We start from the raw sequence: 27,265 nt of genomic DNA, 5'->3' as shown, positions 1-27,265 counted from the left end.
CAGTCTCAGGTGGCCCCCCCTTCAGCATCTGTATCTGATGACTGGACCATTAGTCAGAATAAAAGGAAGAAGAAGGACGCGTCCTCCCGTAGACCTGAGGCTGCATGTGACAGGGCGAGTAAGAAGGTCCAGAGCTCTGTGGGTGCGATGGTCGTGTCCAACAAGTATGGGGCTTTGTCCCATGATGATGATTTTGAGAGGGAATTGGGGACACTTGAATGTGACAGGGACATAGAGGAACATCCCCCGCCAAAGCGGAGGCCCCTCTCTGTAGACCCTCAGGTAGAATCTGCCATGGACACCGGTGGTGGACAGAACGTCCCTGACTCGGGATGATGAGTATCACTCTGCTCCTTCTATATATTGTATGGTGATTGCTGAGTTTCATTGATGCTTCATTCCCCCGCACAGGTGTGGACTCGTTATTTATTTCTGTGTTTGATCTGATTATTTAGTGCCGGTGTCTGTGTAACCTCAGTGATTTGTGGCCTGTATTAATGTGAGTTTTTGTTTCTTATTCATGTATTTATGTTTGTTTTTTCTAATAAAAATTGCCCCTATATACAAGAATATAACTACTATAATACTGCCCCTATGTACAAGAATATAACTACTATAATACTGCTCCTATATACAAGAATATAACTACTATAATACTGCCCCTATATACAAGAATATAACTACTATAATACTACCCCCTATGTACAAGAATATAACTACTATAATACTGCCCCCTATATACAAGAATATAACTACTATAATACTGCCCCTATATACAAAAATATAACTACTATAATACTACCCCCTATGTACAGGAATATAACTACTATAATACTGCCCCCTATATACAAGAATATAACTACTATAATACTGCCCCCTATATACAAGAATATAACTACTATAATACTGCTCCCTATATACAAGAATATAACTACTATAATACTGCTCCTATGTACAAGAATATAACTACTATAATACTGCTCCCTATATACAAGAATATAACTACTATAATACTGCTCCCTATATACAAGAATATAACTACTATAATACTGCTCCCTATATACAAGAATATAACTACTATAATACTGCTCCCTATATACAAGAATATAACTACTATAATACTGCTCCCTATATACAAGAATATAACTACTATAATACTGCTCCCTATATACAAGAATATAACTACTATAATACTGCCCCTATGTACAAGAATATAACTACTATAATACTGCCCCCTATGTACAAGAATATACCTACTATAATACTGCCCCTATATACAGGAATATAACTCCTATAATACTGCCCCTATATACAGGAATATAACTACTATAATACTGCCCCTATGTACAAGAATATAACTACTATAATACTGCCCCCTATGTACAAGAATATACCTACTATAATACTGCCCCTATATACAGGAATATAACTCCTATAATACTGCCCCTATATACAGGAATATAACTACTATAATACTGCCCCTATGTACAAGAATATAACTACTATAATACTGCTCCTATGTACAAGACTATAACTACTATAATACTGCCCCTATGTACAAGAATATAACTACTATAATACTGCTCCTATGTACAAGAATATAACTACTATAATACTGCCCCTATGTACAAAAATATAACTACTATAATACTGCCCCTTATGTACAAGAATATACCTACTATAATACTGCCCCTATATACAGGAATATAACTCCTATAATACTGCCCCTATATACAGGAATATAACTACTATAATACTGCCCCTATGTACAATAATATAACTACTATAATACAGCCCGTATGTACAAGAATATAACTACTATAATACTGCCCTCTATGTACAGGAATATAACTACTATAATACTGCTCCCTATGTCCCTTTCTTTTCTTCCCTTTCTTGTCTTCCCTTTCCTTTCTTTTCTTCCCTTTCTTTTCTTCCCTTTCCTTTCTTTTCTTCCCTTTCCTTTCTTTTCTTCCCTTCCCTTTCTTTTCTTCCCTCTCTTTCTTTCCTGCTCTTTCTTTCCTTTCCTTTCTTCCCTTTCCTTTCCTTTCTTTTCTTCCCTTTCCTTTCTTTTCTTCCCTTTCCTTTCTTTTGTTCCCTTTCCTTTCTTTTCTTCCCTTTCCTTTCTTTTCTTCCCTTTCTTTTCTTCCCTTTCCTTTCTTTTCTTCCCTCTCTTTCTTTCCTGCTCTTTCTTTCGTTTCCTTTCTTCCCTTTCCTTTCTTTTCTTCCCTTTCTTTTCTTCCCTTTCTTTTCTTCCCTTTCTTTTCTTCCCTTTCTTTTCTTCTCTTTCTTTTCTTCCCTTTCTTTTCTTCCCTTTCTTTTCCTCCCTTTCTTTTCTTCCCTTTCTTTTCTTCCCTTTCTTTTCCTCCCTTTCTTTTCCTCCCTTTCTTTTCTTCCCTTTCTTTTCTTCCCTTTCTTTTCTTTTCTTCCCTTTCCTTTCTTCCCTTTCTTTTCTTCCCTTTCTTTTCTTCTCTTTCTTTTCTTCCCTTTCCTTTCCTCCCTTCTTTTCTTCTCTTTCTTTTCTTCCCTTTCTTTTCTTCCCTTTCTTTTCTTCCCTTTCTTTTCTTCCCTTTCTTTTCTTCCCTTTCTTTTCTTCCCTTTCTTTTCTTCCCTTTCTTTTCTTCCCTTTCCTTTCTTCCCTTTCTTTTCTTCCCTTTCCTTTCTTCCCTTTCCTTTCCTCCCTTTCTTTTCTTCTCTTTCCTTTCTTCCCTTTCCTTTCTTCCCTTTCTTTTCTTCCCTCTCTTTTCTTCCCTCTCTTTTCTTCCCTCTCTTTTCTTCCCTCTCTTTTCTTCCCTCTCTTTTCTTCCCTCTCTTTCTCCGTGCGGCCGGTCGTGCTTCCATTGTCCTCTGTCTTCATGGGGCACATGTACTTTGGATGTTGGGGTCTGCGTTATGCACGGCTCCCATTAGGCCGGGTGCAGGGATGCTGGGGGTGGTTGTTCTGACTTTTGTGTATCATTAGTGTGAGGCTGAGCGTCTCCATAGAATCAGCAATTAGCCGCCATTAATGGTGATTGGGGTTGCTAGCGGCCCCCCTGGGGGTGCGGAGTGGAGTGGTCTCTTGTGTTGCTCTTCCCCTCATTAGCTTTGTTTTCCTGCGCAGTAACGAGCTGCAAGGTGTGAAGTGCAGGTGAACGTGGAGCGCGGCCCCCGGGGAGGTGCGGGGAATTCCTGGTGGTCTCTGGTGTCGGTTATGAGGAGGATCATTAGACGAACATTGCAAGAAACTGCGCACAGTCCAATTACCTGTGATCCCTGTCATGGCGGTCGCGCTCCACATCCTGCAGTCCTTGCGTCATGTTCCACAGTCCTCGCTGCACTACTGCTCCTATCATCCTCTGACAGCCTAGCACAGTAATCCTTGATCTCGTCCCCAGTCTCGGTATCTGTGCGGATTTGGCACAAATCAATGCCATTATAGTATCCATAGGGCTCAGGCAGATCTAGGTTTTACGGCAGCTGGTACAAAATTCGGATGCCACCCCTCCCCCTGCACGCGGTTTGAGTAGTCGTCATGTGATCGCTCATATGTGATTTGCACAGTCACATGACGATGAGCTGCTCTTCATAATTCTGGAACACTGGAACCAGTGAGCAAAGCCGAATCCTGACAGTGACTATACTGCGGATTCTCCCAAGCTAGTGGCAAGAGCAGGCGGCCACGTGAGCGCGTGATGCACGTCTAGTTGTATGTCACTGATATATGTTACTTGTGGTTTCATGACTTCCCATTCTCCAACCAGAAAGTCCTGACAGTGTGCAGTGTACACATTGTGAGAATTCAGAAATCTGCAGTCACATAGAAGAGGGACTACAGATTTTCATCATAAGCTTGGATAGCCACTTTAATACTCTCTACATAGACACAAATGTAGTAACCCTTTACTTGTCAGACAGAACAATATTTTATTAACTTGGCTATGTGTCACATAATCTTACAAGTTATGAATTGTTACATGTGTACAAGATCACAACCAATAGAACCACCATCAGTAAATGAATACATCACTAGACCCACCATCAGTACATGATTACATCACTAGAACCACCATCAGTACATGAAGATATCACCAGAACTACCAGAGGTACATGAAAACATCAGCAGAACCACCTTCAGTACATGAATACATCACCAGAACCATTATCAGTACATGAATACGTTCATTCCATGACCTAGTGAACGTTCATTCCATGGCCTAGCGGTAAGTTTGTGGGCTTCGGATGTGTGAGCTTGTGGGTTTGAATCTTGATGTACGTTCTTGTATGTTCAATGTGTCATTGCCCAATGGGATAGTTCAATGGTCTATGATCATCTCTATCTGTTTTCATTGAAGGGATAGTACAGTCGAAGTGTATTTCATTAATTTTGAACTGGTGGAGGAAGGTTGAACTAGATGGACCTAGGTCTTTTTTCAACCTAAGTAACTATGTAACTAAATACATTACCAAAATCACCATCATAAGTCCAGAAATACATCACTAGAACCATCATCAGTACATTAATACATAACCAGAACCATCATCAGTACATTAATACATCACCAGAACAACTATCAGTACATGGTACATCAATTCTAATGTCAGGTCAGAACCTACAACTCCCAGTATGATGTTAGCAATTTTACGGAGATGCTGAGAGTTGTTGTGATCAGTCATTATCTAACTGTGGTCCATACAGCATCCACAGAACTAATGCGATTTAGTCAGTATCACAAATAAACATTTACCTGCAGGTACCTTATAGATTACATCTTTTCTGGTTGGAGCCGTCTCTTTCTTTTCTTCATTTGGTCTAGGTGCCATGATGACTTTTTGCATCCACAGCTCATCTCTGCAGCATTCACGCTTCCATGGTCTTGGTGCAGCACACCCTGAAACCGTGTCCTTAAAAGTAGCAGAATGATTATAATCTTATATAATTAAAATGATTATAATAATTTTAATCCTCCCTCAAACTGTCTCTTCACATCTTCTCCCCCCGCTCACCATACTGTCTCTTCACGCATTCTCCCCCCACTCACCATACTGTCTCTTCACGCATTCTCCCCCCACTCACCATACTGTCTCTTCACGCATTCACCCCCCGCTCTCCATACTGTCTCTTCACGCATTCTTCCCCCGCTCACCATACTGTCTCTTCACGCATTCTCCCCCCACTCACCATACTGTCTCTTCACGCATTCTCGCCCCACTCACCATACTGTCTCTTCACGCATTCTTCCCCCGCTCACCATACTGTCTCTTCACGCATTCTCCCCCCGCTCACCATACTGTCTCTTCATGCATTCTCCCCACAATCGCCATGTTGTGTCTCAACGCATTCTCCCACCACTCACCATACTGTCTCTTCACGCATTTCCCCTGCTCACCATACTGTCTCTTCACACATTCTTCCCCCGCTCAACATACTGTCTCTTCATGCATTCTCCCCACAATCACCATGTTGTGTCTCAACGCATTCTCCCACCACTCACCATACTGTCTCTTCACGCATTTCCCCTGCTCACCATACTGTCTCTTCACAAATTCTCCCCTCGCTTACCATACTGTCTCTTCACGCAATTCCCCTGCTCACCATATTGTATCTTCCCGCATTCTCCCTCCGCTCACCATACTGTCTCTTCATGCATGCTCCCCCCACTCATTGTACTGTCTCATCACACATTCTCACCCTGTTCTCTATACTGTCTGTTCATGCATTCTCGCCCCCCACTCACCATACTGTCTCTTCATAGATTCTCCCCCCACTTAGCATACTGTTTTTTCATGCATTCACCCCCTGCTCACCATACTGTCTCTTCACGCATTCTCCCCCCGCTCTCCATACTGTCTCTTCATGCATTCTCCCCCCACTCATTGTACTGTCTCATCACACATTCTCACCCCACTCACCATACTGTCTCTTCATGCATTCTCCCCCCGCTCACCATACTGTCTCTTCACACATTCTTCCCCCGCTCAAAATACTGTCTCTTCATGCATTCTCCCCACAATCACCATATTGTGTCTCAACGCATTCTCCCACCACTCACCATACTGTCTCTTCACGCATTTCCCCTGCTCACCATACTGTCTCTTCACAAATTCTCCCCTCGCTTACCATACTGTCTGTTCACGCAATTCCCCTGCTCACCATATTGTATCTCCCGAATTCTCCCCCCGCTCACCATACCGTTTCTTCATGCATTTTCCCCCCACTCCTTGTACTATCTCTTCACGCATTCTCCCCCCACTCACCATACTGTCTCTTCACGCATTCTCCCCCCGCTCTCCATACTGTCTCTTCATGCAATCTCCCCCCACTCATTGTACTGTCTCATCACACATTCTCACCCTGCTCTCCATACTGTCTGTTCATGCATTCTCCCCCCCCACTCACCATACTGTCTCTTCATAGATTCTCCCCCCACTTAGCATACTGTTTTTTCATGCATTCACCCCCTGCTCACCATACTGTCTCTACACGCATGTTCCCCCTGCTTTCCATACTGTCTCTTCACGCATTCTCCTCCGCTTTCCATGCTGTCTCTTCACGCATTCTCCTCCGCTCTCCATACTGTCTCTTCATGCATTCTTCCCCCACTCATTGTACTGTCTCATCACACATTCTCACCCCACTCACCATACTGTCTCTTCATGCATTCTCACCCCACTCACCATACTGTCTCATCACACATTCTCACCCCACTCACCGTACTGTCTCTTCATGCATTCTCCACCAGCTCACCATACTGTCTCTTCACACATTTTCCCCTGCTCACCATACTGTCTCCTCACATATTTACCCCCTCATGCTTCATAGTGTTTCCTCACACATTACCCCACTCCCCGTACTGTTTCCGCACCCCTCTTTGCTCCTCATACTGTTTCCTCGCACATTTCCCCTCCCCTTCGTTCTCCATACTGTGTCCATTCCCATTTCCCCCTTTCTCCCCATACTGTTCCTTCAAATTCCTCCCGTTCAGCTCCACGGGAGCGCTAACCTCACTGACGGACAATCTTCACATTATGCGGTGACGGCAGGAGGGTCATCAGACGACTTGACCGCGCTGCAGAGGTGAAGGGGCCACTACCATCTCCACAGCAGGCGCATTATCAGGAGCCCTGGACAGCACTGGGGCCTCTTCTATCTGTGTCCGCAGCGGCATCGCCCAGAGGGTGTAACCTATAATCATCCTCTTAACCCCTTGCCTCCTGTATGATGGATGCAGCAGTCTCACAGTCCCGTGACGCATTGTGCTGCGTCTTCTCCCCTGAAATGAGTTTTATAAGGTCCCGCGCCGACCGTCTCCGGTAATAGTGGGATCTGATCAACCGCAGAGAATGACTCTCCCAGCCGCCAGCAAATCTTCATTTAGGAAAGTTTTAAGTGGCATTTTAGAGATTCCTCACCGTAACAAGCGCTGATTAACGGAGAATCTGACGCACTCCATTAATTCTGACGGCCGGGTATTTGCCGCTTATCACCGCACTCAGCAGAGATTGGGAGAAGGTTTGATCCCAGCAGAAGTCGCTGGTGCAACCTGTGCAGCCGGACGGGGGCTCATCAGCCTATACACTATAGATGGGAGGTGACAGCAGCACCGCGCAGGGGCAGACAGATCACCGATGCACCCTGTGCAGCCGGACGGGGGCTCATAAGCCTATACACTATAGATGGGAGGTGACAGCAGCACCGCGCAGGGGCAGACAGATCACCGATGCAACCTGTGCAGCCGGACGGGGGCTCATCACCCTATACACTATAGAGTGGGGGTGACAGCAGCACTGCGCAGGGGCAGACAGACCACCGATGCAACCTGTGCAGCCGGACTGGGGCTCATCAGCCTATAGACTATAGAGTGGGGGTGACAGCAGCACCGCGCAGGGGCAGACAGACCACCGATGCAACCTGTGCAGCCGGACGGGGGCTCATCAGCCTATACACTATAGATGGGAGGTGACTGCAGCACCGCGCAGGGGCAGACAGATCACCGATGTAACCTGTGCAGCCGGACGGGGGCTCATCACCCTATACACTATAGATGGGAGGTGACAGCAGCACCGCGCAGGGGCAGACCAATCACCGATGCAACCTGTGCAGCCGGACGGGGGCTCATCAGCCTATACACTATAGATGGGAGGTGACTGCAGCACCTCGCAGGGGCAGACAGATCACCGATGCACCCTGTGCAGCCGGACGGGGGGCTCATCAGCCTATACACTATAGATTGGAGGTGACAGCAGCACCGCGCAGGGGCAGACAGATCACCGATGCACCCTGTGCAGCCGGACGGGGGCTCATCAGCCTATACACTATAGATGGGAGGTGACAGCAGCACTGCGCAGGGGCAGACAGACCACCGATGCAACCTGTGCAGCCGGACGGGGGCTCATCACCCTATACACTATAGATGGGAGGTGACTGCAGCACCGCGCAGGGGCAGACAGATCACCGATGCAACCTGTGCAGCCGGACGGGGGCTCATCAGCCTATAGACTATAGATGGGAGGTGACTGCAGCACCGCGCAGGGGCAGACAGATCACCGATGCAACCTGTGCAGCCGGACGGGGGCTCATCAGCCTATAGACTATAGATGGGAGGTGACTGCAGCACCGCGCAGGGGCAGACAGACCACCGATGTAACCTGTGCAGCCGGACGGGGGCTCATCACCCTATACACTATAGATGGGAGGTGACTGCAGCACTGCGCAGGGGCAGACAGACCACCGATGCAACCTGTGCAGCCGGACGGGGGCTCATCACCCTATACACTATAGATGGGAGGTGACTGCAGCACCGCGCAGGGGCAGACAGATCACCGATGCAACCTGTGCAGCCGGACGGGGGCTCATCAGCCTATAGACTATAGATGGGAGGTGACTGCAGCACCGCGCAGGGGCAGACAGACCACCGATGTAACCTTTGCAGCCGGACGGGGGCTCATCACCCTATACACTATAGATGGGAGGTGACTGCAGCACCGCGCAGGGGCAGACAGACCACCGATGTAACCTGTGCAGCCGGACGGGGGCTCATCACCCTATACACTATAGATTGGAGGTGACAGCAGCACCGCGCAGGGGCAGACAGACCACCGATGCAACCTGTGCAGCCGGACGGGGGCTCATCACCCTATACACTATAGAGTGGGGGTGACAGCAGCACTGCGCAGGGGCAGACAGACCACCGATGCAACCTGTGCAGCCGGACTGGGGCTCATCAGCCTATAGACTATAGATGGGAGGTGACAGCAGCACCACGCAGGGGAGGACAAATTGCGGTGCAACCTGCGCAGCTGGATGGGAGCAGGATGTTAGTGCCCCTCTGTGCAGGGTGTCAGTGCCCCTCTGTGCAGGGTGTTAGTGTCCCTCTGTGCGGGGTGTTAGTGCCCCTCTGTGCGGGGTGTTAGTGCCCCTCTGTGCAGGGTGTTACTGCCCCTCTGTGCAGGGTGTTACTGCCCCTCTGTGCAGGGTGTTAGTGCCCCTCTGTGCAGGGTGTTACTGCCCCTGTGTGCAGGGTGTTAGTGCTCCTCTGTGCAGGGTGTTAGTGCCCGTGTGCAGGGTGTTAGTGCCCTTCTGTGCGGGGTGTTAGTGCCCCTCTGTGCAGGGTGGTAGTGCCCCTCTGTGCGGGGTGTTAGTGCCCCTCTGTGCAGGGTGTTACTGCCCCTCTGTGCAGGGTGTTACTGCCCCTGTGTGCAGGGTGTTAGTGCTCCTCTGTGCAGGGTGTTAGTGCCCGTGTGCAGGGTGTTAGTGCCCCTCTGTGCAGGGTGTTAGTGCTCCTCTGTGCAGGGTGTTAGTGCCCGTGTGCAGGGTGTTAGTGCCCCTCTGTGCAGGGTGTTAGTGCCCGTGTGCAGGGTGTTAGTGCCCTTCTGTGCGGGGTGGTAGTGCCCTTCTGTGCGGGGTGGTAGTGCCCCTCTGTGCAGGGTGGTAGTGCCCCTCTGTGCAGGGTGGTAGTGCCCCTCTGTGCAGGGTGGTAGTGCCCCTCTGTGCAGGGTGGTAGTGCCCCTCTGTGCAGGGTGTTACTGCCCCTCTGTGCAGGGTGTTACTGCCCCTCTGTGCAGGGTGTTAGTGCCCCTCTGTGCAGGGTGTTAGTGCCCCTGTGTGCAGGGTGGTAGTGCCCCTGTGTGCAGGGTGGTAGTGCCCCTGTGTGCAGGGTGGTAGTGCCCCTCTGTGCGGGGTGGTAGTGCCCCTCTGTGCGGGGTGGTAGTGCCCCTCTGTGCAGGGTGGTAGTGCCCCTCTGTGCAGGGTGTTACTGCCCCTCTGTGCAGGGTGTTACTGCCCCTCTGTGCAGGGTGTTAGTGCCCCTCTGTGCAGGGTGTTAGTGCCCCTCTGTGCAGGGTGTTAGTGCCCCTCTGTGCAGGGTGTTACTGCCCCTCTGTGCAGGGTGTTAGTGCCCCTCTGTGCAGGGTGTCAGTGCCCCTCTGTGCAGGGTGTCAGTGCCCCTCTGTGCAGGGTGTTAGTGCCCCTCTGTGCGGGGTGTTAGTGCCCCTCTGTGCGGGGTGTTAGTGCCCCTCTGTGCGGGGTGGTAGTGCCCCTCTGTGCAGGGTGTTACTGCCCCTCTGTGCAGGGTGTTACTGCCCCTCTGTGCAGGGTGTTAGTGCCCCTCTGTGCAGGGTGTTAGTGCCCCTCTGTGCAGGGTGTTAGTGCCCCTCTGTGCAGGGTGTTAGTGCCCCTCTGTGCAGGGTGTTAGTGCCCCTCTGTGCAGGGAGTTAGTGCCCCTCTGTGCAGGGTGTTAGTGCCCCTGTGTGCAGGGTGTTAGTGCCCCTCTGTGCAGGGTGTTAGTGCCCCTCTGTGCAGGGTGGTAGTGCCCCTCTGTGCAGGGTGTTAGTGCCCCTCTGTGCAGGGTGTTAGTGCCCCTCTGTGCAGGGTGTTAGTGCCCCTGTGTGCAGGGTGTTAGTGCCCCTGTGTGCAGGGTGTTAGTGCCCCTGTGTGCAGGGTGTTAGTGCCCCTCTGTGCAGGGTGTTAGTGCCCCTCTGTGCAGGGTGTTAGTGCCCCTCTGTGCAGGGTGTTAGTGCCCCTGTGTGCAGGGTGTTAGTGCCCCTGTGTGCAGGGTGTTAGTGCCCCTCTGTGCAGGGTGTTAGTGCCCCTCTGTGCAGGGTGTTAGTGCCCCTCTGTGCAGGGTGGTAGTGCCCCTCTGTGCAGGGTGGTAGTGCCCCTCTGTGCAGGGTGGTAGTGCCCCTCTGTGCAGGGTGTTAGTGCCCCTCTGTGCAGGGTGTTAGTGCCCCTCTGTCTGTCCTTTGATGCCCCTGTTGGTACCATTATATAGTCCCCATACATTTGGGCATAGCAGTACCAGTCCTGTAGGGCAGTGAACTCTTCGCTGCTCAGGTCATTAATCCAGTGGAGGATGAGGCTGTCGTCCCACCAGGAGCACAGAGCCATGGATGGTTCCTGCTGGTTTTGGGGTTCAGTGGTCCCCGCATCGTGACTGACCGCACAGGTCGTTCCTCCGTCTCCTGACCTTCACTTGGCCTTTGAAGGGTTAACGTTGACCCCATCCCAGTGTATTGCGGTGACTGATGGGCGTCCTTCCCGTCGCTTTGTGTCGCCCCTGCAGAAGCTCTTTGAGGTGCAGATGAGGGGTGCGGAGATCCGGCGATAGCGCTGAGCCTCCATCGTCTTCATCCTCCCTCGTTATTAAAACTTTCCAGAGGTGAATGTAATTTCTCTGTAGATTGTGATTAATCTGCGAGATGAAAACCGCGGCAAATCTGGCGGCAGATAAGCGTCCGGTGCAGATACAAGGCGGCAGATAAGCGTCCGCTGCAGATACAAGGCGGCAGATAAGCGTCCGCTGCAGATACAAGGCGGCAGATAAGCGTCCGCTGCAGATACAAGGCGGCAGATAAGCGTCCGCTGCAGATACAAGGCGGCAGATAAGCGTCCGCTGCAGATACAAGGCGGCAGATAAGCGTCTGCTGCAGATACAAGGCGGCAGATAAGCGTCCGCTGCAGATACAAGGCGGCAGATAAGCGTCCGGTGCAGATACAGGGCGGCAGATAAGCGTCCGGTGCAGATACAAGGCGGCAGATAAGCGTCCGCTGCAGATACAAGGCGGCAGATAAGCGTCCGCTGCAGATACAAGGCGGCAGATAAGCGTCCGCTGCAGATACAAGGCGGCAGATAAGCGTCCGCTGCAGATACAAGGCGGCAGATAAGCGTCCGCTGCAGATACAAGGCGGCAGATAAGCGTCCGCTGCAGATACAAGGCGGCAGATAAGCGTCTGCTGCAGATACAAGGCGGCAGATAAGCGTCCGCTGCAGATACAAGGCGGCAGATAAGCGTCCGGTGCAGATACAGGGCGGCAGATAAGCGTCCGGTGCAGATACAAGGCGGCAGATAAGCGTCCGCTGCAGATACAAGGCGGCAGATAAGCGTCCGCTGCAGATACAAGGCGGCAGATAAGCGTCCGGTGCAGATACAAGGCGGCAGATAAGCGTCCGGTGCAGATACAAGGCGGCAGATAAGCGTCCGGTGCAGATACAGGGCGGCAGATAAGCGTCCAGTGCAGATACAAGGCGGCAGATAAGCGTCCGGTGCAGATACAAAGCGGCAGCTAAGCGTCCGGTGCAGATACAAGGCGGCAGATAAGCGTCCGATGCAGATACAAGGCGGCAGATAAGCGTCCGGTGCAGATACAAGGCGGCAGATAAGCGTCCGGTGCAGATACAAGGCGGCAGATAAGCGTCCGGTGCAGATACAAGGTGGCAGATAAGCGTCCGATGCAGATACAAAGCGGCAGCTAAGCGTCCGGTGCAGATACAAGGCGGCAGATAAGCGTCCGGTGCAGATACAAGGCGGCAGATAAGCGTCCGGTGCAGATACAAAGCGGCAGATAAGTGTCCTGTGCAGATACAAGGCGGCAGATAAGCGTCTGGTGCAGATACAAGGCGGCAGATAAGTGTCCTGTGCAGATACAAGGCGGCAGATAAGCGTCCTGTGCAGATACAAGGCGGCAGATAAGCGTCCTGTGCAGATACAAGGCGGCAGATAAGCGTCCGGTGCAGATACAAGGTGGCAGATAAGCGTCCGGTGCAGATACAAAGCGGCAGATAAGCGTCCGGTGCAGATACAAAGCGGCAGATAGGCGTCCGGTGCAGATGCGAGGTGGCAGATAAGTGTCCTGTGCAGATACAAAGCGGCAGATAAGCGTCCGGTGCAGATACAAGGTGGCAGATAAGCGTCCGGTGCAGATACAAGGTGGCAGATAAGTGTCCTGTGCAGATACAAGGCGGCAGATAAGCGTCTGGTGCAGATACATGGTGGCAGATAAGCGTCCAGTGCAGATACAAGGTGGCAGATAAGGCTGCTTTCACACATCTGGCTTGAGCTGTGCGGCTCAATCCGGCTGTGCAAGCTATGCAACGGATGCGGTGAAAACACCGCATCCTTTGCATAAGTTTTTCCCATGCGGCCCGTCCGGTTTTTGCCGCTTGCGGCATGCTACTGAGCATGCGCAGTGGCAAAAACCGCATGCGGCGGCCGGATGCGGTTTTTGCCGCATCGCGCCGCATCCGGCCGCCATAGGCATGCATTGAAAAATGCGCCGCATTGGACGAATGCGGCGCGATGCGTTTTTTTTTTGCCGCACGAAAAAACGTGCCAGGCAACGTTCCATCCGGCCGCCGCATCGGCTAAATCTGCCGCATGCGGCAAAAACCGGACCGAACGGGAGCCCATGCGGCACTAATTAAAGTCTATGCAGAAAAAACGCAACCGGCAGCAAAAAAAAAGGTTGCGATTTTCCTGCAAAGTGCCGGATTGTGCCGCATTGCAGAAACCGGAGGTGTGAAAGCAGCCTAAGCGTCCAGTGCAGATACAAGGCAACAGATAAGCGTCCGGTGCAGATACAAGGCGGCAGATAAGCGTCCGCTGCAGATACAAGGCGGCAGATAAGCGTCCAGTGCAGATACAAGGCAACAGATAAGCGTCCGGTGCAGATACAAGGCGGCAGATAAGCGTCCGGTGCAGATACAAGGCAACAGATAAGCGTCCGGTGCAGATACAAGGCGGCAGATAAGCGTCCGGTGCAGATACAAGGCGGCAGATAAGCGTCCGGTGCAGATACAAGGCAACAGATAAGCGTCCGGTGCAGATACAAGGCGGCAGATAAGCGTCCGGTGCAGATACAAGGTGGCAGATAAGCGTCCGGTGCAGATACAAGGCGGCAGATAAGCGTCCAGTGCAGATACAAGGCGGCAGATAAGCGTCCGGTGCAGATACAAGGCGGCAGATAAGCGTCCGGTGCAGATACAAGGCGGCAGATAAGCGTCCGGTGCAGATACAAGGCGGCAGATAAGCGTCCGGTGCAGATACAAGGCAACAGATAAGCGTCCGGTGCAGATACAAGGCGGCAGATAAGCGTCCAGTGCAGATACAAGGCGGCAGATAAGCGTCCGGTGCAGATACAAGGCGGCAGATAAGCGTCCAGTGCAGATACAAGGCAACAGATAAGCGTCCGGTGCAGATACAAGGCGGCAGATAAGCGTCCGGTGCAGATACAAGGCAACAGATAAGCGTCCGGTGCAGATACAAGGCGGCAGATAAGCGTCCGGTGCAGATACAAGGTGGCAGATAAGCGTCCGGTGCAGATACAAGGCGGCAGATAAGCGTCCAGTGCAGATACAAGGTGGCAGATAAGCGTCCGGTGCAGATACAAGGCGGCAGATAAGCGTCCGGTGCAGATACAAGGTGGCAGATAAGCGTCCGGTGCAGATACAAGGCGGCAGATAAGCGTCCGGTGCAGATACAAGGCGGCAGATAAGCGTCCGGTGCAGATACAAGATGGCAGATAAGCGTCCGGTGCAGATACAAGATGGCAGATAAGCGTCCAGTGCAGATACAAGGCGGCAGATAAGCGTCCGCTGCAGATACAAGGCAGCAGATAAGCGTCCGGTGCAGATACAAGGCGGCAGATAAGCGTCCGGTGCAGATACAAGGCGGCAGATAAGCGTCCGGTGCAGATACAAGGCGGCAGATAAGCGTCCGGTGCAGATACAAGGCGGCAGATAAGCGTCCGGTGCAGATACAAGGCGGCAGATAAGCGTCCGGTGCAGATACAAGGCGGCAGATAAGCGTCCGGTGCAGATACAAGGCGGCAGATAAGCGTCCGGTGCAGATACAAGGCAGCAGATAAGCTTATTATGGTTATGATTAGGGCGTCAAGCCAGAAACGCGTTAACGTCTTCTGTGCACTGTCTGACTATGCACGAATAAATCACTGTTTGGACTGGATCATTCTTCTGTGGTGCACACTCCCTCCTGTTCTCGCCACCTCCGAGGGTTCTCTTTTTTTCTCCAGTAATAGCGGCGCACGCTGTCCGCCAGGCGTGGTGCACACTCGCCTCCTGTTCTTGCCATTTCTGGGGATTCTCTTTTTCTCCAGTAATAGCAGCGCACACTTTCTGCCAGGCGTGGTGCACACTCGCCTCCTGTTCTTGCCACCTCTGGGGGTTCTCTCCAGTAATAGCAGCGCACACTTTCTGCCAGGCGTGGTGCACACTCACCTCCTGTTCTCGCCATCTCTGGGGGGTTCTCTCCAGTAATAGCAGCGCACACTTTCTGCCAGGCGTGGTGCACACTCGCCTCCTGTTCTCGCCACCTCTGGGGGTTCTCTCCAGTAATAGCAGCGCACACTTTCTGCCAGGCGTGGTGCACACTTGCCTCCTGTTCTCGCCACCTCTGGGGGTTCTCTCCAGTAATAGCAGCGCACACTTTCTGCCAGGCGTGGTGCACACTCGCCTCCTGTTCTCGCCACCTCTGGGGGTTCTCACCAGTAATAGCAGCGCACACTGTCCGCCAGGCGTGGTGCACACTCGCCTCCTGTTCTCGCCACCTCTGGGGGTTCTCTCCAGTAATAGCAGCGCACACTGTCCGCCAGGCGTGGTGCACACTCGCCTCCTGTTCTCGCCACCTCTGGGGGTTCTCACCAGTAATAGCAGCGCACACTGTCCGCCAGGCGTGGTGCACACTCGCCTCCTGTTCTCGCCACCTCCAGAGATTCTTTTTTTACCCCAGTAATAGTGGCGCACACTGTCCGCCAGGCGTGGTGCACATTCGCCTCCTATTCTCTCCACCTCCGGGGGTTCTCTCCAGTAATAGCAGCGCACACTTTCTGCCAGGCGTGGTGCACATTCGCCTCCTATTCTCTCCACCTCCGGGGGTTCTCTCCAGTAATAGTGGCGCACACTCGCCTTCTGTTCTCGCCATTTCCGCCGGTTCTCTTTTACCCCAGTAATAGTGGCGCACACTGTCCGCCTGGCGTGGTGCACACTTGCCTCCTGTTCTCGCCACCTCCGGGGGTTCTCTTTTACCCCAGTAATTGTGGCGCACACTGTCCGCCAGGCGTGGTGCACACTCGCCTCCTGTTCTCGCCACCTCCGGGGGTTCTTTTTTACCCCAGTAATAGTGGCGCACACTGTCCGCCTGGCGTGGTGCACACTTGCCTCCTGTTCTCGCCACCTCCGGGGGTTCTCTTTTACCCCAGTAATTGTGGCGCACACTGTCCGCCAGGCGTGGTGCACACTCGCCTCCTGTTCTCGCCACCTCTGGGGGTTCTCTCCAGTAATAGCAGCGCACACTGTCCGCCAGGCGTGGTGCACACTCGCCTCCTGTTCTCGCCACCTCTGGGGGTTCTCTCCAGTAATTGTGGCGCACACTGTCCGCCAGGCGTGGTGCACACTCGCCTCCTGTTCTCGCCACTTCCGGGGGTTCTCTCCAGTAATAGTGGCGCACACTCGCCTTCTGTTCTCGCCATTTCCGGGGGGTTTCTTTTACCCCAGTAATAGTGGCGCACACTGTCCGCCAGGCGTGGTGCACACTCGCCTTCTGTTCTCGCCATTTCCGGGGATTCTCTTTTACCCCAGTAATTGTGGCGCACACTCGCCTCCTGTTCTCGCCACCTCTGGGGGTTCTCACCAGTAATAGCAGCGCACACTGTCCGCCAGGCGTGGTGCACACTCGCCTCCTGTTCTCGCCACCTCTGGGGGTTCTCACCAGTAATAGCAGCGCACACTGTCCGCCAGGCGTGGTGCACACTCGCCTCCTGTTCTCGCCACCTCTGGGGGGGTTCTCTCCAGTAATTGTGGCGCACACTTTCTGCCAGGTGTGGTGCACACTCGCCTCCTGTTCTCGCCACCTCTGGGGGTTCTCACCAGTAATAGCAGCGCACACTGTCCGCCAGGCGTGGTGCACACTCGTCCTCTGTCCAGATGAATGCAGGTCAGGGGCAGAGCCGGTTAACGCGTTTCTTCCGCAGTCGGGAATAGATTTACTTCTACCATTTAAATATATTAAGTGGAGGGGGGCGAGGACGCGCTTCAGACGGGAGAGTGGCATTTTAAATCATTAGCCGTGCCGGCGAGATTTCCAGAAAAGCGACTTGTAAAGCCTTAAGAGGTTTCCCTGTGACCCGTCTCCATGGCAGTGCGGCTACTTAGTTATGAAATGGATCGATGCGCGGCGCGCGCCTTAAGTGCTGTTGTTGGAAGCTTTTAGATGCCGCGGTCACTGATTACTGTAAGAAGTGTCCTCACATCACGAGCGGTGTCAGCGCGAAGACGCCTCCGAGAGCGGCAGCCAAATGTCAGGAATACAGAGCCGCCATTAGCGCTCACGCCGTTTACGAGACGCACGTTACTGCTCCGTAAGGGAAGTGGTGAGACCCCCGAGCAATCTGCGGCCGACCCCGGGGTAAGAACCATAAACGAGGACTAAAAGCCTTAATGAATAGAAGCTGCAGCAAGTAAAATGCGGTGAAGCTGCGGCCGGCGCAACCTCCACACATGAGGATCCAGAGCTGAAATCACGCGTTACCCTCCTGACAGAACTTATTCAATGTCTATCATTGATGCATGTGCCTTTAAGGGGGGCTTTGCACGTTGCGACATTGCTACTGCGATATCGTCGGGGTCAAATCGAAAGTGACGCACATCCGGCGCCGGTAACGACGTCTCAACGTGTAAAGCCTAGATGCGCCGATAAACGATCGCAAAAGCACCGAAAATCGGTGATCAGTGTAGCGTCGGTCATTTCCATAATGTCGCACCAATAGGAGATACAATGTTATTCCTCGTTCCTGCGGCAGCACACATCGCTGTGTGTGAAGCTGCAGGAGCGAGGAACATCTCCTTACCTGCCGCCACCGGCTATGCGGAAGGAAGGAGGTGGGCGGGATGTTATGCCCCACTCATCTACGCCCCTCCGCTTCTATTGGCCAGCCGCTTAGTGACATCGCGGTGACGCCGAACGCACCTCCCCTTGAAGGAGGGATTGTTCGGTAGTCACAGCGACGTCGCCGAGCAGGTATGTGCGTGTGACGCTGCCGTAGCGACAATGTTCACTACGGCAGCAATCACCACATATCACATGTGCGACGGGGGCGGGGACTATCGCGCTCGGCATCGCTAGCCGATGCTAGCAATGTCACAGCGTGTACAGTTGATGGGGCCTGTGGGGAAAAGCTCATATTTCTCGTTCTCCTTCATCCATGGATCTTAAAGTTACTTAGTCTCTTTGTCCTATAATCTGGGCAGCAGAAATCACAGGCTGGAGCTCGATTGTAGCCTGGTCTATCCCTCAATTATCGCCTGGTCTATCCCTCGATTATCGCCTGGTCTATCCCTCGATTGTAGCCTGGTCTATCCCTCGATTGTAGCCTGGTCTATCCCTCAATTATCGCCTGGTCTATCCCTCGATTATCGCCTGGTCTATCCCTCGATTGTAGCCTGGTCTATCCCTCGATTGTAGCCTGGTCTATTCCTCGATTGTAGCCTGGTCTATCCCTCGATTGTAGCCTGGTCTATCCCTCGATTGTAGCCTGGTCTATCCCTCGATTGTAGCCTGGTCTATCCCTCGATTGTAGCCTGGTCTATCCCTCGATTGTAGCCTGGTCTATCCCTCGATTGTAGCCTGGTCTATCCCTCGATTGTAGCCTGGTCTATCCCTCGATTGTAGCCTGGTCTATCCCTCGATTGTAGCCTGGTCTATCCCTCGATTGTAGCCTGGTCTATCCCACTCGATTGTAGCCTGGTCTATCGCTCGATTGTAGCCTGGTCTATCCCACTCGATTGTAGCCTGGTCTATCCCACTCGATTGTAGCCTGGTCTATCCCTCGATTGTAGCCTGGTCTATCCCTCGATTGTAGCCTGGTCTATCCCTCGATTGTAGCCTGGTCTATCGCTCGATTGTAGCCTGGTCTATCGCTCGATTGTAGCCTGGTCTATCCCTCGATTGTAGCCTGGTCTATCCCTCGATTGTAGCCTGGTCTATCCCTCGATTATCGCCTGGTCTATCCCTCGATTGTAGCCTGGTCTATCCCTCGATTGTAGCCTGGTCTATCCCTCGATTGTAGCCTGGTCTATCCCTCGATTGTAGCCTGGTCTATCCCTCGATTGTAGCCTGGTCTATCCCTCGATTGTAGCCTGGTCTATCCCTCGATTGTAGCCTGGTCTATCCCTCGATTGTAGCCTGGTCTATCCCTCGATTGTAGCCTGGTCTATCCCTCGATTGTAGCCTGGTCTATCTCCTCTGATACTCCGACATTTCATAGAAAACAGAGTGTGAGGACCCGGCCAGGAGCTATAGGCAGAAATGTGACCAGTCCAGCGCCGCCCTGGCAGGTGCTAGAGGTGATTGACAGGTCTTTACTTATATACACACATGGGAATAGGGTGGAGAGAAGCGTCGGGGGACGGCACCAGATTCTAAGATCTCTCCATATGGTCTCCAGACAGATCTCCAAACTGTGATTTCTAGCTCTGATCCAGGCTGTTTCTGCAGCATGCATGTAGTGACAGCTCCCCTTTACTGACATGGACCCCTTTGACATTTCAATGTGTCCTCTGGTTCTCAGTTTCGACTCTGTCCTGGTATCCTTATATCCCACCTGCTAACATACACAAGGCTCTCAGGAAAGTGAGGACCCCACAGACTCCAAGAAGGGCTGGCAAATACCCTGGAACCCAAAGAATAATGGTGTGGCCTTGGAGCTACAGATGTGGCTCTGATGGGGCCCTGGAGCTTCAGATGTGACTATGATGGGGCCCTGGAGCTTCAGATGTGGCTATGATGGGGCTCTAGAGCTACAGATGTGGCTCTGATGGGGCTCTAGAGCTACAGATGTGGCTCTGATGGGGCTCTAGAGCTACAGATGTGGCTATGATGGGGCTCTAGAGCTACAGATGTGGCTATGATGGGGCTCTAGAGCTACAGATGTGGCTATGATGGGGCTCTAGAGCTACAGATGTGGCTATGATGGGGCCCTGGAGCTTCAGATGTGGCTATGATGGGGCTCTAGAGCTACAGATGTGGCTCTGATGGGGCTCTAGAGCTACAGATGTGGCTATGATGGGGCTCTAGAGCTACAGATGTGGCTCTGATGGGGCTCTAGAGCTACAGATGTGGCTCTGATGGGGCTCTAGAGCTACAGATGTGGCTCTGATGGGGCTTTGGAGCTTCAGATGTGGCTATGATGGGGCTCTAGAGCTACAGATGTGGCTATGATGGGGCTCTAGAGCTACAGATGTGGCTATGATGGGGCTCTAGAGCTTCAGATGTGGCTATGATGGGGCTCTAGAGCTACAGATGTGGCTATGATGGGGCTCTAGAGCTACAGATGTGGCTCTGATGGGGCTCTAGAGCTACAGATGTGGCTCTGATGGGGCTCTAGAGCTACAGATGTGGCTCTGATGGGGCCCTGGAGCTTCAGATGGGGCTATGATGGGGCTCTAGAGCTACAGATGTGGCTATGATGGGGCTCTAGAGCTTCAGATGTGGCTATGATGGGGCTCTAGAGCTTCAGATGTGGCTATGATGGGGCTCTAGAGCTTCAGATGTGGCTATGATGGGGCTCTAGAGCTTCAGATGTGGCTCTGATGGGGCTCTAGAGCTTCAGATGTGGCTATGATGGGGCTCTAGAGCTACAGATGTGGCTATGATGGGGCTCTAGAGCTACAGATGTGGCTATGATGGGGCCCTGGAGCTTCAGATGTGGCTATGATGGGGCCCTGGAGCTTCAGATGTGGCTATGATGGGGCTCTAGAGCTACAGATGTGGCTATGATGGGGCTCTAGAGCTACAGATGTGGCTATGATGGGGCCCTGGAGCTTCAGATGTGGCTATGATGGGGCTCTAGAGCTACAGATGTGGCTCTGATGGGGCTCTAGAGCTACAGATGTGGCTATGATGGGGCTCTAGAGCTACAGATGTGGCTATGATGGGGCTCTAGAGCTACAGATGTGGCTCTGATGGGGCTCTAGAGCTACAGATGTGGCTCTGATGGGGCTTTGGAGCTTCAGATGTGGCTATGATGGGGCTCTAGAGCTACAGATGTGGCTATGATGGGGCTCTAGAGCTACAGATGTGGCTATGATGGGGCTCTAGAGCTTCAGATGTGGCTATGATGGGGCTCTAGAGCTACAGATGTGGCTATGATGGGGCTCTAGAGCTACAGATGTGGCTCTGATGGGGCTCTAGAGCTACAGATGTGGCTCTGATGGGGCTCTAGAGCTACAGATGTGGCTCTGATGGGGCCCTGGAGCTTCAGATGGGGCTATGATGGGGCTCTAGAGCTACAGATGTGGCTATGATGGGGCTCTAGAGCTTCAGATGTGGCTATGATGGGGCTCTAGAGCTTCAGATGTGGCTATGATGGGGCTCTAGAGCTTCAGATGTGGCTATGATGGGGCTCTAGAGCTTCAGATGTGGCTCTGATGGGGCTCTAGAGCTTCAGATGTGGCTATGATGGGGCTCTGGTTGTAGATGTATCATGGCGTCTTCCTCACATGTCCGCTCTTCTCTTCTAGGAGTACCAATGCTCTCAGTACAGCCCAAAGGGAAACAGAAAGGCTGCGCCGGCTGCAACCGAAAGATTAAGGACCGCTACCTGCTGAAAGCTCTGGACAAATACTGGCACGAGGATTGTCTGAAGTGCGCCTGCTGTGACTGCCGCCTGGGCGAGGTCGGCTCAACGCTCTACACCAAGGCAAATCTGATTCTGTGCCGCAGAGACTACCTGAGGTGAGGACAGCAGACAACACATGTATATGGCACAGTAGTGATGTCATCACTAGAGGCTGAGGACGGTGAGGTCATCACTGGAGGCTGAGGATGGTGATGTCATCACTGGAGGCTGAGGACGGTGAGGCTGATAATGGTGATGTCATCCGAGCTGTGCTGATCCGAGCTGTGCTTATCCGAGCTGTGCTTATCCGAGCTGTGCTGATCCGAGCTGTGCTGATCCGAGCTGTGCTGATCCGAGCTGTGCTGAATCAAGCTGCGCTTATCCGAGCTGCGCTTATCCGAGCCGTGCTGATATGTACTGTGCTGATCCGAGCCGTGCTGATATGTACTGTGCTGATCCGAGCTGTGCTGATCCGTACTGTGCTGATCCGAGCTGTGCTGATCCGTACTGTGCTGATCTGAGCTGTGCTGATCCGTACTGTGCCGATCCGAGCTGTGCCGATCCGAGCTGTGCTGATCCGAGCTGTGCTGATATGTACTGTGCTGATCCGTACTGTGCTGATCCGTACTGTGCTGATCCGTACTGTGCTGATCCGTACTGTGCTGATCCGTGCTGTGCTGATCTGAGCTGTGCTGATCCGTACTGTGCCGATCCGAGCTGTGCCGATCCGTACTGTGCCGATCCGAGCTGTGCCGATCCGAGCTGTGCCGATCCGAGCTGTGCCGATCCGAGCTGTGCCGATCCGAACTGTGCCGATCCGAACTGTGCCGATCCGAACTGTGCCGATCCGAACTGTGCCGATCCGAACTGTGCTGATCCTGCTGTGCTCATCCGAGCTGTGCTGATCCGAGCTGTGCTGATCCGAGCTGTGCTGATTCATACTGTGCTCATCCGAGCTGTGCTGAATCAAGCTGTGCTGATCTGAGCTGTGCAGATCCGAGCTGTGCTGATCCTGCTGTGCTGATCCGAGCTGTGCTGATTCATACTGTGCTGATCTGAGCTGTGCTGAATCAAGCTGTGCTGAATCAAACTGTACTGATCCGAGCTGTGCTGATCCGAGCTGTGCTGATCCGAGCTGTGCTGATCCGAGCTGTGCTGATTCATACTGTGCTGATCTGAGCTGTGCTGATCCGAGCTGTGCTGATCCGAGCTGTGCTGATCTGAGCTGTGCTGAATCAAGCTGTGCTGAATCAAACTGTGCTGATCTGAGCTGTGCATATCCGAGCTGTGCTGATCCGAGCTGTGCATATCCGAGCTGTGCTGATCCGAGCTGTGCTGATCCGAGCTGTGCTGATCCGAGCTGTGCTGATTCATACTGTGCTCATCCGAGCTGTGCTGATCCGAGCTGTGCTGATCCGAGCTGTGCTGATCCGAGCTGTGCTGATCCGAGCTGTGCTGATTCATACTGTGCTGATCTGAGCTGTGCTGAATCAAGCTGTGCTGAATCAAACTGTGCTGATCTGAGCTGTGCTGATCCGAGCTGTGCTGATCCGAGCTGTGCTGATCCGAGCTGTGCTGATCCGAGCTGTGCTGATCCGAGCTGTGCTGATCCGAGCTGTGCTGATCCGAGCTGTGCTGATCCTGCTATGCTGATCCGAGCTGTGCTGATCCTGCTGTGCTGATCCGAGCTGTGCTGATTCATACTGTGCTGATCTGAGCTGTGCTGAATCAAGCTGTGCTGAATCAAACTGTGCTGATCTGAGCTGTGCATATCCGAGCTGTGCTGATCCGAGCTGTGCTGATCCGAGCTGTGCTGATCCTGCTGTGCTGATCCTGCTGTGCTGATCCGAGCTGTGCTGATTCATACTGTGCTCATCCGAGCTGTGCTGATCCGAGCTGTGCAGATCCGAGCTGTGCAGATCCGAGCTGTGCAGATCCGAGCTGTGCAGATCCGAGCTGTGCAGATCCGAGCTGTGCAGATCCGAGCTGTGCAGATCCGAGCTGTGCAGATCCGAGCTGTGCTGATCCGAGCTGTGCTGATCCGAGCTGTGCTATCTCAGGGATGTGTCGGGTTGTAAGCTGTTGTAGATTTCTTCTGAAAGCTCAGACCTTGTTACAACAGGGTATGTGCGCACGCTGCGTTTTTGGGTTGACAACAAAACTGCGCCCTCTGGCAGACTTTGACAACTGTAAACACTTTGTTTGCCAAAAATAACCCAAAAAAGAACGCAGGCATTTTTACCTCCTTTTTGTTCATTTTTTAAAGGAGAAAAAAATCTGATAGGATAATTGATAGCTAGAATAGATGGATAGAGAACATAGGAAGAAAGAATATAGAAAGAAATAACAGAATAGCTCGATAGGGGGATAGCTAGCTTGGCCAGCTGTTTTTTTTATTGGGGGGGGGGTAAAAAAATGATGTAGGTCGCCCCATTTTTCTAAAACCAGCCAAGGTGCAGCAGACAACTGGGGGCTGATATTATTAGGGTGGGAAGGGCCATGGTTATTTGGCCCTTTTCAGCCTATCAGTAGCAGCCCACAGCTGCCCCAGAAATGGCGCATCCATAAGATCCACCAATTCTGGCGTTAGACCCGACTCTTCCCATTGCCCTGGTGCGGTGGCAATCGGGGTAATAAGGCGTTAATAACAGACCACAGCTGCTACTAAGCCCTAGATTAGTAATGGCAAGCGTCTATGAGACCCCCCCCATCACTAATCTGTAAGTGAAAGTAAATAAACACAAACACCCAAAAAATCCTTTTTTGAAATAAAAGACAAAAAATCCCCCTCTTTCACCCCTTTATTAATCCCCCCATACCCCCCGCCAGGTCCAACATAATCCACACGAGGTCCCATGACACCTCCAGCTCTGCTATATCTGACGCTCACAGCGAGCGCCATAGAACATGACAGCACAACTCACCTCAGTTGATGCAGGTAATCAGCGGTGACGTCACTCAGGTTACCCGCGGTCACCGCTGGAGTCCTCCACCCGTGACCGCAAATCACCTGAGTGACTGAAGTGAGTCGCAGGTCGAGGACTCACCTGAGTGACGGCACCACTGATGGCGTGGCTCACTTCATTCACTTGGGTGAGTTGCTGTCACAGGGGAAGGACTCACCTGAGTGACGGCACCGCTGATGGCGCGGCTCACTTCAGTCACTTGGGTGAGTTGCTGTCACAGGGGGAGGACTCACCTGAGTGACGGCACCGCTGATGGCGCGGCTCACTTCAGTCACTTGGGTGAGTTGCTGTCACAGGGGAAGGACTCACCTGAGTGACGGCACCGCTGATGGCGCGGCTCACTTCAGTCACTTGGGTGAGTTGCTGTCACAGGGGGAGGACTCACCTGAGTGACGGCACCGCTGATGGCGCGGCTCACTTCAGTCACTTGGGTGAGTTGCTGTCACAGGGGAAGGACTCACCTGAGTGACGGCACCGCTGATGGCGTGGCTCACTTCAGTCACTTGGGTGAGTTGCTGTCACAGGGGAAGGACTCACCTGAGTGACGGCACCGCTGATGGCGTGGCTCACTTCAGTCACTTGGGTGAGTTGCTGTCACAGGGGAAGGACTCACCTGAGTGACGGCACCGCTGATGGCGTGGCTCACTTCAGTCACTTGGGTGAGTTGCTGTCACAGGGGGAGGACTCACCTGAGTGACGGCACCGCTGATGGCGTGGCTCACTTCAGTCACTTGGGTGAGTTGCTGTCACAGGGGAAGGACTCACCTGAGTGACGGCACCGCTGATGGCGCGGCTCACTTCAGTCACTTGGGTGAGTTGCTGTCACAGGGGAAGGACTCACCTGAGTGACGGCACCGCTGATGGCGCGGCTCACTTCAGTCACTTGGGTGAGTTGCTGTCACAGGGGAAGGACTCACCTGAGTGACGGCACCGCTGATGGCGCGGCTCACTTCAGTCACTTGGGTGAGTTGCTGTCACAGGGGAAGGACTCACCTGAGTGACGGCACCGCTGATGGCGCGGCTCACTTCAGTCACTTGGGTGAGTTGCTGTCACAGGGGGAGGACTCACCTGAGTGACGGCAGCGCTGATGGCGCGGCTCACTTCAGTTGCTGCGTGGAGCTCACAGCGTGTGGTCATGCTCTTTGGCGCTCGGTGTGAGCGTCAGATGTACCTCCCCGATATTCGGCAGCGTCTCCCGCTTTCTCTGTCGGCGCGGCTGTAGAATTTCCGCAGATCCGGACACATTTGCGATTCCTCGGGTGACGTAAATTACAGACATTTCTCCTTTTCTGCCGTTTCTGTGAATTCACTGTGAAGTTCGTTCCAGATCTGGAGTCGCACAAAGGCCGCGCTATTTATACATCAAGTAAAGAGACACTTTAAACGTGTGAAGCGCTGCTACTCCTCGCCGTTTTCTTCTCTGCGCCGCCGCCGCCACCTTCTTCCTTCACAGCGAGGGTAATAGAGCAAAGCGCCGCAGCTTCTGAGCCGACACTTCAAGGGGACGTCTAAGGCGCTAAACGCCTCGATTAGAACTTCTGTCATTTTATATTGAAAGCAGAAAACGTTCACAGTTACTGCTGCACGGCGGACGGACGGACGGCTGGGACACCGGACACCATCTTTACTGCTGCACGGCGGACGGGCGGCTGGGACACCGGCCACCATCTTTACTGCTGCACAGCTGACGGACGCATGCCTGGGACACCAGCCACCATCTTTACTGCTGCACGACGGACGCACGGCTGGGACACCGGCCACCATCTTTACTGCTGCACGACGGACGGACGGCTGGGAGACCGGTCACCATCTTTACTGCTGCACAGCGGACGGACGCATGGCTTGGACACCGGCCACCATCTTTACTGCTGCACGACGGACGCACGGCTGGGACACCGGCCACCATCTTTACTGTTGCACAGCGGACGGACGCATGGCTTGGACACCGGCCACCATCTTTACTGCTGCACAGCGGACGGATGCACGGCTGGGACACCGGCCACCATCTTTACTGCTGCACGACGGATGCATGGCTGGGACACCGGCCACCATCTTTACTGCTGCACGGCAGACGGATATTTGACGCTCACCTGGCGCCAAATATCCAGAATTTCAGGACAGTCTTTTGTGGCCTCCAGTTATTAGTTATATTTTTGTTACTTGTCCCTTTTTATCTCTAGAATGTTTGTTCTCCGGTGAATGATTGTTGCTTTGGATGGTTATAGGCAGACGTGTGACGGTGAGGCGCCGGCCGCCGTTACCGCGGGGTCTGCAGCGTCCCTTATAAATGGGGTAATTCTGTTATTGCAGCATTTCTTGGTGAATAGTTTGGGGTCTTTGATGTCTTGTAATCTGGAAAGTGGCCGCTGCTTTTGTGCCTCTCATGAATAATTCATCATGGCCGATGCCTCA

At 52.7% G+C, this 27,265-nt stretch overlaps 1 protein-coding gene across 3 annotated transcripts in view; it reads left to right on the top strand.

The window, feature by feature from the left end:
* LMO1 (LIM domain only 1) overlaps positions 1-27,265 on the top strand; it is a 157,882-nt gene that overhangs the window by 114,087 nt on the left and 16,530 nt on the right. For all 3 annotated transcript variants that reach the window (XM_075326787.1, XM_075326785.1, XM_075326786.1), the window contains exon 2: positions 21,789-22,002. In XM_075326787.1, coding sequence (XP_075182902.1) covers positions 21,789-22,002 — 214 coding nt within the window. The remainder of the gene's footprint in view (positions 1-21,788; positions 22,003-27,265) is intronic.

Source organism: Anomaloglossus baeobatrachus, chromosome 10, assembly GCF_048569485.1.
Source record: "Anomaloglossus baeobatrachus isolate aAnoBae1 chromosome 10, aAnoBae1.hap1, whole genome shotgun sequence".
Lineage (NCBI taxonomy): Eukaryota > Metazoa > Chordata > Amphibia > Anura > Aromobatidae > Anomaloglossus > Anomaloglossus baeobatrachus.
Note: the sequence above shows the minus strand (reverse complement) of the source record. Positions and strands in the feature narration are given on the sequence as shown.